A 12,865-nucleotide genomic window follows, 5' to 3' on the forward strand; every position below is an offset into this window, starting at 1 on the left:
CGGCTGCCCTGCTTTGGTGAGTGCGCGCAGGGGTTCCGACAGGGACCCCAGATTGGGGATGAACCGGCCACAATATGTGGCCATCCCAAGGAAACTGCAGACTTCGGTTGCTGACGTCGGCTTGGGCGCCGACCGGATGGCCTCGGCTTTCTTTGGGTCTACTCTGAGCCCATTGCGAGAAAAGATGTAGCCAAAGAATTCTACTGATTTGTTGTAGAACGAGCACTTTTCCCGGTGCAACGTGAGTCCGTGGTCTGCCAGGCGCTGAAGCGTGGCTCTCAGGTGTCCATGGTGCTCCTCTAGGGTCTTGGAGAAGACTAGAATATCATCACTCAGATTGATGACTCCTGGCAGTCCCGACAGCGCCTCCTTGATTGCATTTTGGAATACTTCGGCGGCCGAGGACACGCCGAAGCTCAGGCGCTTGAACCTGCGGAGGCCGACATGGGTCGAAAATGTTGTGATATTACGGCTGTCTGGATGGAGCTCCAGCTGGTGGTAACCCGCGTTTAAGTCCAATTTGGAGAACCACTTGGCCCCGTTTAGATCAGCCACTATGTCGTCCATAGTCGGCGTGAGGTGGTGCTCCCTTTTGACTGCCTTGTTCAGGAGGCGCATGTCCATGCATAATCTTATCGCGCCTGGTTGTTTGGGTTTGGGCGCTACGACGAGGGGTGACACCCATGGGGTGGGCCCGGACACTTTTTCAATCACCCCCAGTTTCTCGAGCTTCTTCAGCTCCTCCTCCACCTGCAGCCGCAGGTTGAACGGCACTCTCCGATGCCGCAGTGCTGTTGGCCTCACTGTGCGGTCGATGTGCAACTTGAAAACTTTCCCTCGCAGGTAGCCCAGGCCCCGGAAGAGCGTCGGGAAGTCTCTCAACATGGCGTCCGCGTGTCATTCGTGAACTTGGTTGGCGAAGAATACTAGCTGGAGGTCTTCTGCAGTGTGGCAGCTGAGCAGCGTGCCACGTTTACCACCGGTCACGTGGAATTTCGTGTTCACCTTTTGATCATTGCACGACACTGTCACGTCAATTACTCCACGTAGAGGCAGAGGTTCATCACTGTCGTACGTGTAAATCCTGGCTTTTGAGGGCATGAGCGGTGGGCGAGGACGTAACTGTTCGTATTGCGTGCTGTCCATTACATTCACTGACGCCCCTGTGTCTATCAATGCCTGTACCGGGTAAACCCCATCTCGACTTCACATATCGGCGGCGGCCTCTTTCTGGATCCATCCCGACCAACGAAGGAGACAAAGAAAACGCCGTCATCTTCGTCCTCATCTAACCGGAACGCTGTCTGATGCGTGTCACCGCACGGCCCTGGGTCCTCGAGAGAGATTTGACGTACCCCTTGGGCTGCTCTCCTTCCACCAGGAACGGTGCGGCGGCTGCTGCGGCATACTTTCGCGAAATGGTTCATCTTGCCACAGTTGGAGCACGCCTTTCCTCGTGCAAAACACCGTCCGTTCGAAGGATGCTCCATCCCACAGTTTCCACATGCAGAGCGTGAGGTCGCCGCCGGCTGATTTCTCTGTGTTGAGAGCGGAGGCCTTCTCTGGAATACATCCACGTGCTCTTCTTTGATGGACAATTGTTTCGCCGGCGCCGCGGATCCGTCCAACGCAGCCTGCATCTCTTCCGCCCTTGCATTAGATAGCTCGTGTGACCTCGCCAGCATGAGGATCTCGTCCAGGCTGATTCGTGGCTGCCGTAGGATTAGGCGTCGCAGTTGAACCGACCGACATTCTTGTATGAGTTGTGCTCTGATCTCCAGCGTCCTGTCCGGCAGCTCGCATGACGTCGCTAGCTTGCGCAGCCTCGCGTAGAAGACGTCAATCGATTCGCCCTCCGCTTGGCGGGCCTGGCGCATCTTGAACCACTCAAAATCCGTGTTGGCGCGGGGGTGAAAATGGCGGTTAAGAGCCGTGACTGCAGCCGTGTAGTCGCTGTCGTCCCCTCTGTCCGGCAGCGTTTCGAATAGTTCATAGAGCTCATCACCCCCATAACACATCATGAGCGAGCGCCCACAAAGTAATGTTCTAGGCGTCCGAGCCAGAGGCGCCATCGCGCGGCTGTTGTGGCGGGTTCAGATAGTTCACTGAATGGCAGGATCGGGGCCGCCATGGCATGACCCGGTGTGGTAGTCACGACGTTGACAGCAGGGGCCTGAGTTGGTGGCCCTGCTTGTGCAGGCCCGGCATTCTGTTGTGGCAAAGGTGGCGGAGTTGGAACTTGTTGGGCTGGTCTGGCGGCTGCCGCCCCTCCTGTTGCTTGCTGGCTCATTTCTGGCCTTGCTGTAGCACGTGGGCTGCGTACTGTGAGGAGGGAGTGGTGGTGTCACTTGGGGACTCGCTGCAGTGGTAGGCTACTGGTCCCTCTTCCTCTTATTGGGGCAAAACTCTGTGCTGCACACGACGCTACCCAGCCCTTCCGGATGTTCCAGGGCCTGGACAGTCGGTGTGTGTGACACTGGGCGTGTTTCTCCCTTCAGAACGGCATAATCGGAGCTCCGCGAGATGCGTGAGCTTTAGTAGGGCAAATCTCCCGCTTCCGCGAGAAGCGTGAGCGGCCATAGGGGCGCGGCGAGGGCCGAGCCAGTCCCTCCGATCAGCGCCGAGCACGTTGCCGCTTCTCTCCTCCCACACGCAAACAGGCCTGAGCACTGGGGCAGCGGTGAAGCAGTGCTGGGCCTCCGAGGTAGGGACGCTGCAGTGCGGAGCAGACAGCGGACACAGCGTTTCCGCCTGGAGGGCTCACCTCGAGCGCCGCGACAGGCGCGAAGCACCTACCGGCAGTAGGTAAGGCCAGACCGGCCAGCACAGCGGGGTGGCACCCGCGAAGGATCTTGGCGCTGGCCGCAGGCTCCAGCGCAGGCAGCGCGAGCGCGGCTCAGGTGGCACCGCGGGACACGGCAGGCGCGTCCGCGGGGGTGAGGCGTGGGCAGAGTACCCGCCTCGTCGCCAGTGTAATGTCCATGAGGGGCAGGGGTGACCTACGCCGCAGAGTGGGGCCTAACTACACTCGTGCAATAATGAGACACGGACACTAGCTGCTGGGTAAAGGCCGAAGACCACGAGCGGTCTCGCGCCCATTTATTTATACCCGAGGGCTGACCCGCCCCCAAGCTGTGTGTGTGCGTGCGTGAGTGAGTGGACGGGCCGTGTGGCTCCGTCAGTACAAAAGCCACTGGGTGGAGCTCTCCAACTGAAACACACTATAACCTGTGTAATCGTGAAACAATTAAACAGCTTGATAGGTATCAGCACACTGATGCACATCCTTCTTCTTCCTTTCAGGAAACATCCAGAAAATGCTCTGACAATTGATGGAGCGAAATAGTGAATAACTTTTTATTCCAATTCGTGAAGTTACACTTCCATAATATAAATAATCCTATTAATGATTTTTGATGTGTTTGTACTAAATCAACTTAGATTAAACTTTTACACACGGGGATATTAACATATGTGCTCATAAATGTGCATTACTGTTGCATCTTTTTGTTCGTGCAGAAATAATAAATTAATTTTGTTGTTCTGTCATGTCATTACTAACTGCAGCTGAATTTAAAAGTGGCATGTGCTTATTTTGCTTTCCTTGTCCATGTGATGTTATTCTAGTCTTTATAGGTGCACAAAAGGCTTCGTGGATTTTTGAAGACTGGTAGATATAAAATGCTGCTTTATTCGTTTGCTTTTTGCTAGGTAACATTAGACTAATGGGTGGGTTAATCATTTAGCAAACAAAGGGTGGAAACAGAATGAATAATATTTCTATCATTAATTCTTTTCTTGTGTTTGTTTATATACTAGAAAATTAAGTTACCTGCTTTTGGGCCTAGTTTACTCGAGCTTATTAAAAGATGAATTTAATTTCTGCATGGAGCACGAGATGTCCATTCAAAAGTTTTCCACTAAAAGTTACATTCGCTAAACAAAGAAGAAGCACTGACATTATTCTAGTCGGACGTGGCCAAGGCCAGGAACCGGCAGAAGGAACATTTGATAACTTGGCATCCGAGGAAGTGAAATGAAACGAGTAAAAATTATTACAAAATTGTTGCAAGCAGAGGAAGCCTCGGAACACGTACAATAGGACAATGGTCTCAAAGAATATGACGGAATTGAGGTTTTGAAATATGGGGTGACATGTCACTTGTCACTCACGGACCAATGGGACATCGACTTTTGCAGAAAGTTTTACTTTTACTTAGATTAGCTAGCGCAGAAAGGTATAAAGACTCATGCCCTGTGGATGGGTCACGCTGCTGCTTTCTAACTTTCAGATGAGGGTGTCGTGCTGACGGACTTGCTTGGTGCACGTAAGAACCCTTAAAGACTTTACTTTATTTTCTAACTATTTAGCTTAGTTAGGGACTTAGGTTTGAAAAATGCTAAACTTATAAATTGTTGCTTTTAATCAAAATCTTTCTATGATATTTTCAAATATGTTTACTATGATACTAATAAAATTGCATTAATAAAATTATATCTCTCAAAATTCTAATATATAGTTAATAAAATCTTACTTTTGAAACAAGCTGGTCTTGATTATTCGAGAGTGTAGGTTACTATTAGCTAGATGCCATCGCCATGGTGGTCAATTAATAGTTAGGAATTGTTTAAATAATGTTATCATTTACCGCGGTTGTATATAAGTTGTATATAAGTTTAATTAGGCCACCTGATTCAGTAGGTCAAAATATGTCATGTTTGATTAATGGGTCCATAAGTTTGAGTAGTGTTTTATGAATTTAGTTGTGAAGTTAGGCAGCGTAGTTTATGACATATTTTCTATAGGCCGCTGGATCAATTCTTCTGGTAGCAGATTTTGATGGTTGCTATGGTAACCAATGTGTTATGGTATGGATATAGGATTGACGTTTAACACATGTTGAGTTCGTTTTCGTGCTATATGTGAGTTGTACCGGTACAGATAGTGTGATGAGAAGGTAGTCACACAGTACATTTGATCTGTTTCAGAGTAGTGATATCGCCGTGTATCACTAGTGTTGTGGCCGTGCAACACATGTTAGGGCTAGGTGTGAATGTTGTATAGTGAGGATTATCTAAGAAATTTGAACAGCATGAGTATAGGGACAGAGAGCCTGTTATAAAACTCACGGTGATAAAAGTATTAGTATATATTCGAGCTTGAGTGAAGGGTAGGGTAACGTCGGTACATGATTATCTATAAACAGGTGAGAGTCCTGTAGGGGTACATGTTTAATATCTATAAACAGGTGAAAGTCCTTTACGGATAACGTCGTTTATTCTATTAACGGTGCATGATATCTATAAACAGGTGAGAGTCCTGTACGGATTTCATGTGTGTTTGAATTTAGGGTCTTTTTCGTTTTAAAGTGCGTAATTGTTTTGTAATTAGTGTTCAAGTTAAACTTTGAATTGTCACTTGGATGTGGATTCTGAGGGAGACGAGTTCAATAATTACTTGTTTGAAGGGTGGAGTAAAAAGATTACTTTACTGGCAAATGCATATTCTGTGAGAATAGCGTCGTCTATTCCACGCAAAGAATTCTTGTGTGATTGAAATTCTGTCACTTTTAGAGAAACAGACAGATGAGTCTTTCTTGTCGTTGTTAAAATTAATTTTCACTGAAAAGGCGTTTTCAAAATGGCGCTGTGAAAAGATTTTGTGAAGGAGGGGTAAGCGCAGGGAGTGAGAAGTGAGAAACCGCAGCTGCTGTGTACGTCACAGAGCCGCGCTGTGATTGGGTGATATACGTCACGAAATGTGTTCTGATTGGTTCTCGAAACTCTGACGAACTGAAAGCTGATTAGTTCTTCAGGAAAATTCTATTTCTATTGGTTGAGTAAAGTGGTGAAGTAGCTCAACTCTGATTGGCTTGTTGGTGTGTTTCGCGCACGGATTGGCTGGTGTTGCGGAACATCCCGGAAATATTTTACAAACAAATTTATTAATTGAATTTGAACTTTTAAAATGAGTTATCATTTTAAACATGTCGAGAAAAAGCCTACATTGCTTCAGAAACTTAAAATTTTTATTTCACCAGACAAGAAAATTGAAACGCGAGGTGGTAAATTACTTCATAAATACAAAACGCCTGCAGCGTATATGGAAGGTGAATATGGTTATCATACTGTTTTGTGGTTTGACATTTGGAAATTTTACACTAAGGATGATGGTGTTTTGGCTTGGCCTGATGATGGTTCATTCAATGTAAAGGTTTTGAGAAATCTGAGAGAGAAAATGAATGCTCTTGTTCCGAAGCCAAGACCTACTCAATTTGAAGCATTAGTTGAATGGGAGGATGAGATGTTTCAATTACAAAGAGAAGCAAGTGGTATTAAAAGACCTCCTAAAATACCAAGTTATAGAAGGGAGACACATGAAGACAGGATGCGAATGTGGAGACAAGGGAACATGAGTGAGGGACTCTATTTAATTAGAGAAATGGTTTTGGGATCTCCTGATGGAAAAAGAAATGAGACGAAAAATAATGCACCTGTAGAAAGTGATGCTGAAGATACAGTTTTGGAAGAAATTTTTACTTCTAATAAAAGGAATGAGCCTTTGAGACCTCCTAGATCATGGTCTACTCCGATGGTTTCTACAGAAACTACACCGAGTGCACCTCCGATTAATGAAACCCCAAAAATTTACCCAAATAATTCTGAATCTTTTGAAACTCCAGAAAAATTAGGATCTGAGACAAATGCTGATGTTTGTATTGGAGGTAGACATTTTTCATTAATTCCAAAGGAAAGGGAAGCCCCAAAAAATTATGTGAGAGAAGTTAGAAATGTAGAAGTTGGAAATTCTTCTGAATATTTACGATCGAAAGAAGAATTAATTCGACAAATAACAAAAAGCATGGAAGCTGTGACAGTTCCAGTAACAATTGGTCCTGTTCAACCTGTTTTTGAGCAAAAAGAAGTTAACAAGCCAGGTTTAACTATTCCGTTAAATGCAGAAATTCAAAGGGTTGCTGAAAAATTCTACTCGGATATATCAGAAATTAATTCTGCGAAAACAAAAATGCCTGATCTGACTTATAATGAGGATTCATTTCCAAAGTCACCGATGGGTGCAGAATCTGATGCTGAAATTTCTGAAACTAGAAGGTCAAATTCTAAACTTGATATTGCAAAATTAAAAGCAAATTTGGAGGAATTAATAATTGGTACGATTGGTCCTGACAGTTTAAAATTTTACAGAGATGATGAACTCCTGTTCATTTGCAAGAGTATTCAATGGAAAACAAAAAACAAATATGATCAATTAGACGAATTGGCAGCGGAACTTGAAATTGATTTGAGCAGACAAAAGAATTTTGCAAAACATTACAAATTAGAATTTTCAGAAAATGACATTGAGAACTTGAATTCAATGGGAAGAATAATGCACATAAAAGATTTAATTGTTTACATCAAAAAATTAGGAGAATTGAGTAAATGGAGAGTGAAGTGGACAAGAAAGAAGGAAGATGAAAAATTGGATAAATTGTCAAAACTATTTCCAATGAGAGAGATTGCAGGTGGAGGATATGTTCATGTCCCTTGGTCAAGACAGGACATTTTACTGTTTACAAATGACTTTCCAAGATTGAGAGAGAAACCTGTTGAATGGTACAGACAAGTAGACAAGTTCATTAAAGTCTCAAAAGTTCTGTGGATTGATCTGGATGGATTTTTTGACATTGTTGTCCCATCAGATCTTTGGACAGAATGCAAAATAGCAATAAGTTGGCCAAAAGAAGAACCAGAGCGAGTCAAAGAAACAGGTGCTCGAGCTCCAATTGTAATGGATTTTTACGAAAAAGTGATTTACTGGCTCAAACAAAAAATTCCACCAAAAGAGGTTGATTGGGGTAAAATAGAGAGAACAAATCAGGAACCGAAAGAATCAGTTCATTCATTTTATGAAAGTTTGCTGTTGATTTTTAAACAATACAGTGGCTATGAAAAACTGGATGAAAAGGATATGAGCCATTTCATCTACAGGTTTGTTTATGGTCTCAAGCCAGAAATTGCAGATATGATCAGGAATAGTATTGTCGGATGGCAATCACTTTCAGTTGATGATATTCTGAGAAAAGCAAAATACTGCAGTGATGAGTTGGAAGTGAGGCAGAAAAAGCTCAAGGAAAAGGCTATGTGGGCTCAAGTGAAAGTGGCTGAACAACAGATTGCTAGTCTTGGAAATGGAAATACAAATTTTGTTCAAACTTCAAATTCAAATCAGGGTCAAGGAAAATTTAAAGTTAATATTAACAGAAAATTTAATCCTAAAGTTGAAGAGTTAAAACAGAAATTACCTTGTTTCAATTGTGGTGAGATTGGACACTGGAGGGACGAATGTAAGAAACCGCCCAGAAATTTAAAAAGTCCATTGTTAATCCCACAGATGCAGAATGATGTTGATCTGCAGCGACAGCTACAGTTACAACAGAACTTAAATGATTTGAGTCTTCAGCGACAGCTACAGCATCAGGTGAATAATAATCAGAAACAAATACCACAGCCTCCTTTTCCAAATTGTGGGGGAAACCAAAAATATAATCGAAGTGTGGGATTTCAAGGAGATGATCAGATAATAAGATACCAAAGACAAATTGTGCAAAATGCTACACAACAGTTTTTGTTAACAGAGCAACAGGGAGCTGACTCTGATGATTACTTCTGACGGTGCCCGAGAGAGGGGGAAGAGTGTGTTATTGGAGCCACTCTTGAGGTTGACCAGTCTGGTCCATTTGTAAACGGGAAAGTTAATGATGTAGACATCACTTTTCTAGTGGACACTGGTGCTACCCGTTCTACTGTTAGATCAGTGGAAATTGAAAACCTACCTCTCTCTGGGGAATCTATCCAAGTAGTCGGAGTAAGCAATCAACAGATCAAGACAGATTTGACTGATCCAGTACCAGTTGAGATTGGAAATTTTAAAGACAAACACAGATTTGTGGTTTGTAACAGCAGTCCAGTGAATCTATTGGGCAGGGATATATTGTGCAAAATGAATTGCAGAATATATTGTTCTCCTGAAGGAGTTGAATTACAAACAATGGAGGAAGATGGGTTGTACGGGATGACAATGATGTTGATGGAAACAGAAGAAACAAAATTGTTTCCTGCATTTGAAAAATAAAACTTGCCAGAAGAGCTCAAAGAAACAGTGAAATCTGAAATTTGGGATTTGACTGGAAATGAGATGGGTCTGATGAAACATGTCGATCCAGTCAAAATTTCATTGAAGCAGGGAATAGAATTTCCAAACATACCACAGTATAAGATGAAAGCAGAAACAATTGAAGGAGTTATACCTGTGATTGAAAAATTCATTAAACAAGGCGTTTTAAAAGAAATTGAGAGTAGTCCTTGTAATTCACCGATTATGGGAATCAAAAAATCGAATGGAACATACAGAATTGTTCAGGATTTGAGAAAAATTAACCAGATTGTTGTTCCATGTTGTCCTGTGGTTCCAAACCCAGCAGTTATTTTGTATCAGATACCACATGATGCAGAATGGTACACTGTCATTGATCTTTGCAATGCATTCTTTACTGTTCCATTACACCCAGAGAGTCAGGAAATGTTTGCTTTCAGGTTCCACAGTAGGACCCTCGCATGGTGTAGAATCCCTCAAGGGTATACAGAGAGTCCTTCAATCTTTAATGAGCTGTTGAAAAGATCTTTAGAAGATCTAGATTTACCTGGCAGGTCAACGTTGGTGCAGTATATTGACGACTTGTTAATTGCTGCTAAAACAAGAGAAAATTGTGTGACAGACACAATAATACTTTTGAATCATTTGGCAGATGAGGGACATAAGGTGTCTCCGGCAAAATTACAGTTTTGTAAACAAGAAGTGAAATATCTTGGTCATAGAATTGCTAAAGGGAAAAGACAGGTGACAGTTGAGAGAATTAAAATGATACAAGCAATGCAACCCCCAAGAACACAAAGACAGGTTAGAATGTTCCTAGGAATGGTTGGTTACTGTCGACAATGGATAAGTGGATTTTCGGTAATTGCTAAACCATTACAAAGATTAACAAAGTCAGATGTAAATGATCCAATTATTTTAAATGAAACTGAGTTGGAATCTTTTGAAAATCTAAAGAAGAGCTTATGTGAAGCCCCAGCTCTAGGCATGCCAAATTATGAGAAAGATTTTGAGCTATACTCTAGTGAAAGAGAAGGATGTGCATTGTCTGTGTTAATCCAAAGACATGGAAATCTGAAAAAGCCCATTGCATATTTTTCTGCAGTTCTTGATCCCGTTGCGAAAGCCTTACCAGGTTGCTTGAAAGCAGTTGCAGCAACAAGTGTCAGTCTTGAGCAAAGCGAGGGAATCATAATGGGATTTCCTGTGAAAGTTTTTGTGCCTCATTCAGTTGAAATATTACTGACAAGAGGTAAAACTCAACATTTAACCAGCAGCAGGTTAACCAAGTATGAGAAAATCATTCTGGGAGCAGATAATGTTTCTATTTCGAGATGTGTGAATTTGAATCCTTCCACACTGTTACCTGATTCTGAAATTGTTGATGAAAATGAAGTGGAACATGAATGTTTGGATGTCATGGAATATTGCACCAAGCCAAGGCAGGACATTAAAGATGTACCTTTGCCTGAATCAGATTTTGTTTACTTTGTGGATGGCTCCTGTCTGAGATCAGAGGGAGGTGTTCTTAAAGCTGCATACTCAGTATGTACAGTTGCAGATGTCGAAGAAGCATCATGTCTTGAAGGAATTCGTTCAGCACAAGTGGCTGAATTGATTGCTTTAATTCGTGCTTGTGAAATATCAAAAGATTTAAGAGTTACCATAATTACTGATAGTCAGTATGGGTACGGAGTTGTGCATGATTATGGACAGCTCTGGTCTCAGAGAGGCTATTTAACTTCAGCAGGGTCACCAATTAAAAATGCAATCTTTATTAAAAGATTAATTGATGCTATACAATTACCAAAAGAGATTGCTGTAGTCAAATGTACAGCACATACAAAAGGTGATGATTATATCACCAAAGGCAATGCTTATGCAGACGAAACAGCTAAATACTGTGCTAAAAATTGTCGTGCATACAATCGGGAAAAGAGCAAAGAATGTGATTCAAATTCATTGATGCTAACAACAGTAGTGGAAACATGGCAGGAAATCAGGGACTTGCAAAATGAAGCTGATGATGAAGAAACAGATACGTGGTTAAGAGCAGAATGTAGACCACGTGAGGAGGATGGAGTGTGGACTTACAAAGATGGCAGAGTAGTTTTACCAAATTGTTTGATTGCTGACATGGCCAGATTGTATCATGGCCCAGCTCATATTGGAAGAGATTCCATGATCAGACTTTTTAGAGAAACTTGGTTTAATACCAAATTTAGAACAATTGCAGAATCTCTTTGTCAGAGGTGTTTGACTTGCCAACAAATGAACCCAAACAGAAAATCAGTGGTGGGTACAGGAGTAATAGGTAGAGAAGGTGGTCCTTTTACCAGATTACAAATGGATTTCATTGAGATGCCCTTACACAATTGTTTGAAATATGTTCTTGTGATTGTTTGTTTGTTCTCAAGATGGGTAGAGGCTTTTCCTACGCGTCATTGTGATTCAGTGACGGTAGCAAAACTACTGCTTAGAGAAATTATCCCAAGGTACGGTTTTCCAGTCACTATTGAGAGTGATGGAGGAAGCCATTTTGATAACAAACTGATGAAATTGATTTGTGAAGCATTGAATATTGAGCAGAAGATACACTGTGCATACAGACCAGAGGCATCTGGAGTGGTTGAGCAGATCAATGGAACAATTAAAAACAGGATTGGAAAAATGTGTTTAGAAACAGGTGTAAAGTGGACAGATGCTCTTCCACTTGTTTTAATGTCTTTGAGAAGTACGCCTGATAAAAAGACAGGTTTGAGCCCCCATGAAATCTTAATGGGCAGAGTCATGAGACAAGCTTTTGTACCAATAGGTAAATTGTTGAGTATAAATGACAGTGCTATTTTGGAATACTGTAAGAAGTTATCTGACATAGTAACTTCTGTGTCTAATCAGGTGGGAACTGAAGCACAGTCAGATGAAAAAGTGCAGACACATGATCTGAGACCTGGAGATTGGGTCAGGACAAAAGTACATCGAAGAAGAAGTTGTCTGGTTCCAAGGTGGCAGAAACCTAGGCAGATAATTCTAGTTACTACAAATGCAGTGAAATGCAAAGGATTGAAGAGGTGGATTCATCCTAGTCATACTATTCCAGTGCCTACTCCTGAAAATTCTGATGAAGAAAGTGATACAACAGAAGACTCAGATTCTGAAGTAGAGAGTGAGAGAATTCCAGATTCTGAAAATCGACAGAGAGGTCGACATCTGGAATCTGTATCTGTGAATGAAAAAGATACAAGAAAAGATTTGGAAATTATTGAAATAGATTCTGATAATGAAGAGAATCTGCTAGAAAGAAAAACAACTGAAGAATCAGTTAAGAAAATAAATGGAGTGAGCCTTACTGAAAATTTTGAAGACAAAGAAGCTGAAACAGTTGAAATTCTTGACCAGGAGAGTATCGAAAAGCAGAAAACAAACTCTGAAGGAAGGAACAGAAAACCAGAAACTGGGAAGTTGACGGTAATTGAGGAGGAGGAAGAAGACGAATTGCCGAGTACCAGTGATGGAAGACAAAGTATAGTTCCTAACGGAGTGAGACTGCCGATTAGAAAAGTTCCTGAGTCAAGTATTGAAATTTCAGACTGCGATTCTGGTGAAAGTGACGTGGATGGTGAAAGTGGAAGTGTGAAGAAAAGATCTTGGAAGTCAGAAACGAATATTTCTGAACCGAAAAGAAAAATTTTGAGAAAAAGTGAATTC

The 12,865-nt window shown here is 42.4% G+C and overlaps 1 protein-coding gene across 1 annotated transcript in view; it reads left to right on the forward strand.

Moving 5' to 3' along the window:
• LOC144752409 (uncharacterized) overlaps window positions 1–12,865 on the forward strand; it is a 207,932-nt gene that overhangs the window by 165,760 nt on the left and 29,307 nt on the right. The window contains exon 4 of the mRNA XM_078640340.1: window positions 8,396–8,482. Within this exon, the coding sequence (XP_078496466.1) occupies window positions 8,396–8,482 (87 nt within the window). The remainder of the gene's footprint in view (window positions 1–8,395; window positions 8,483–12,865) is intronic.

This window comes from Lissotriton helveticus, chromosome 5_1 (genome assembly GCF_964261635.1).
Source record: "Lissotriton helveticus chromosome 5_1, aLisHel1.1, whole genome shotgun sequence".
Classification (NCBI taxonomy): Eukaryota; Metazoa; Chordata; class Amphibia; order Caudata; family Salamandridae; genus Lissotriton; species Lissotriton helveticus.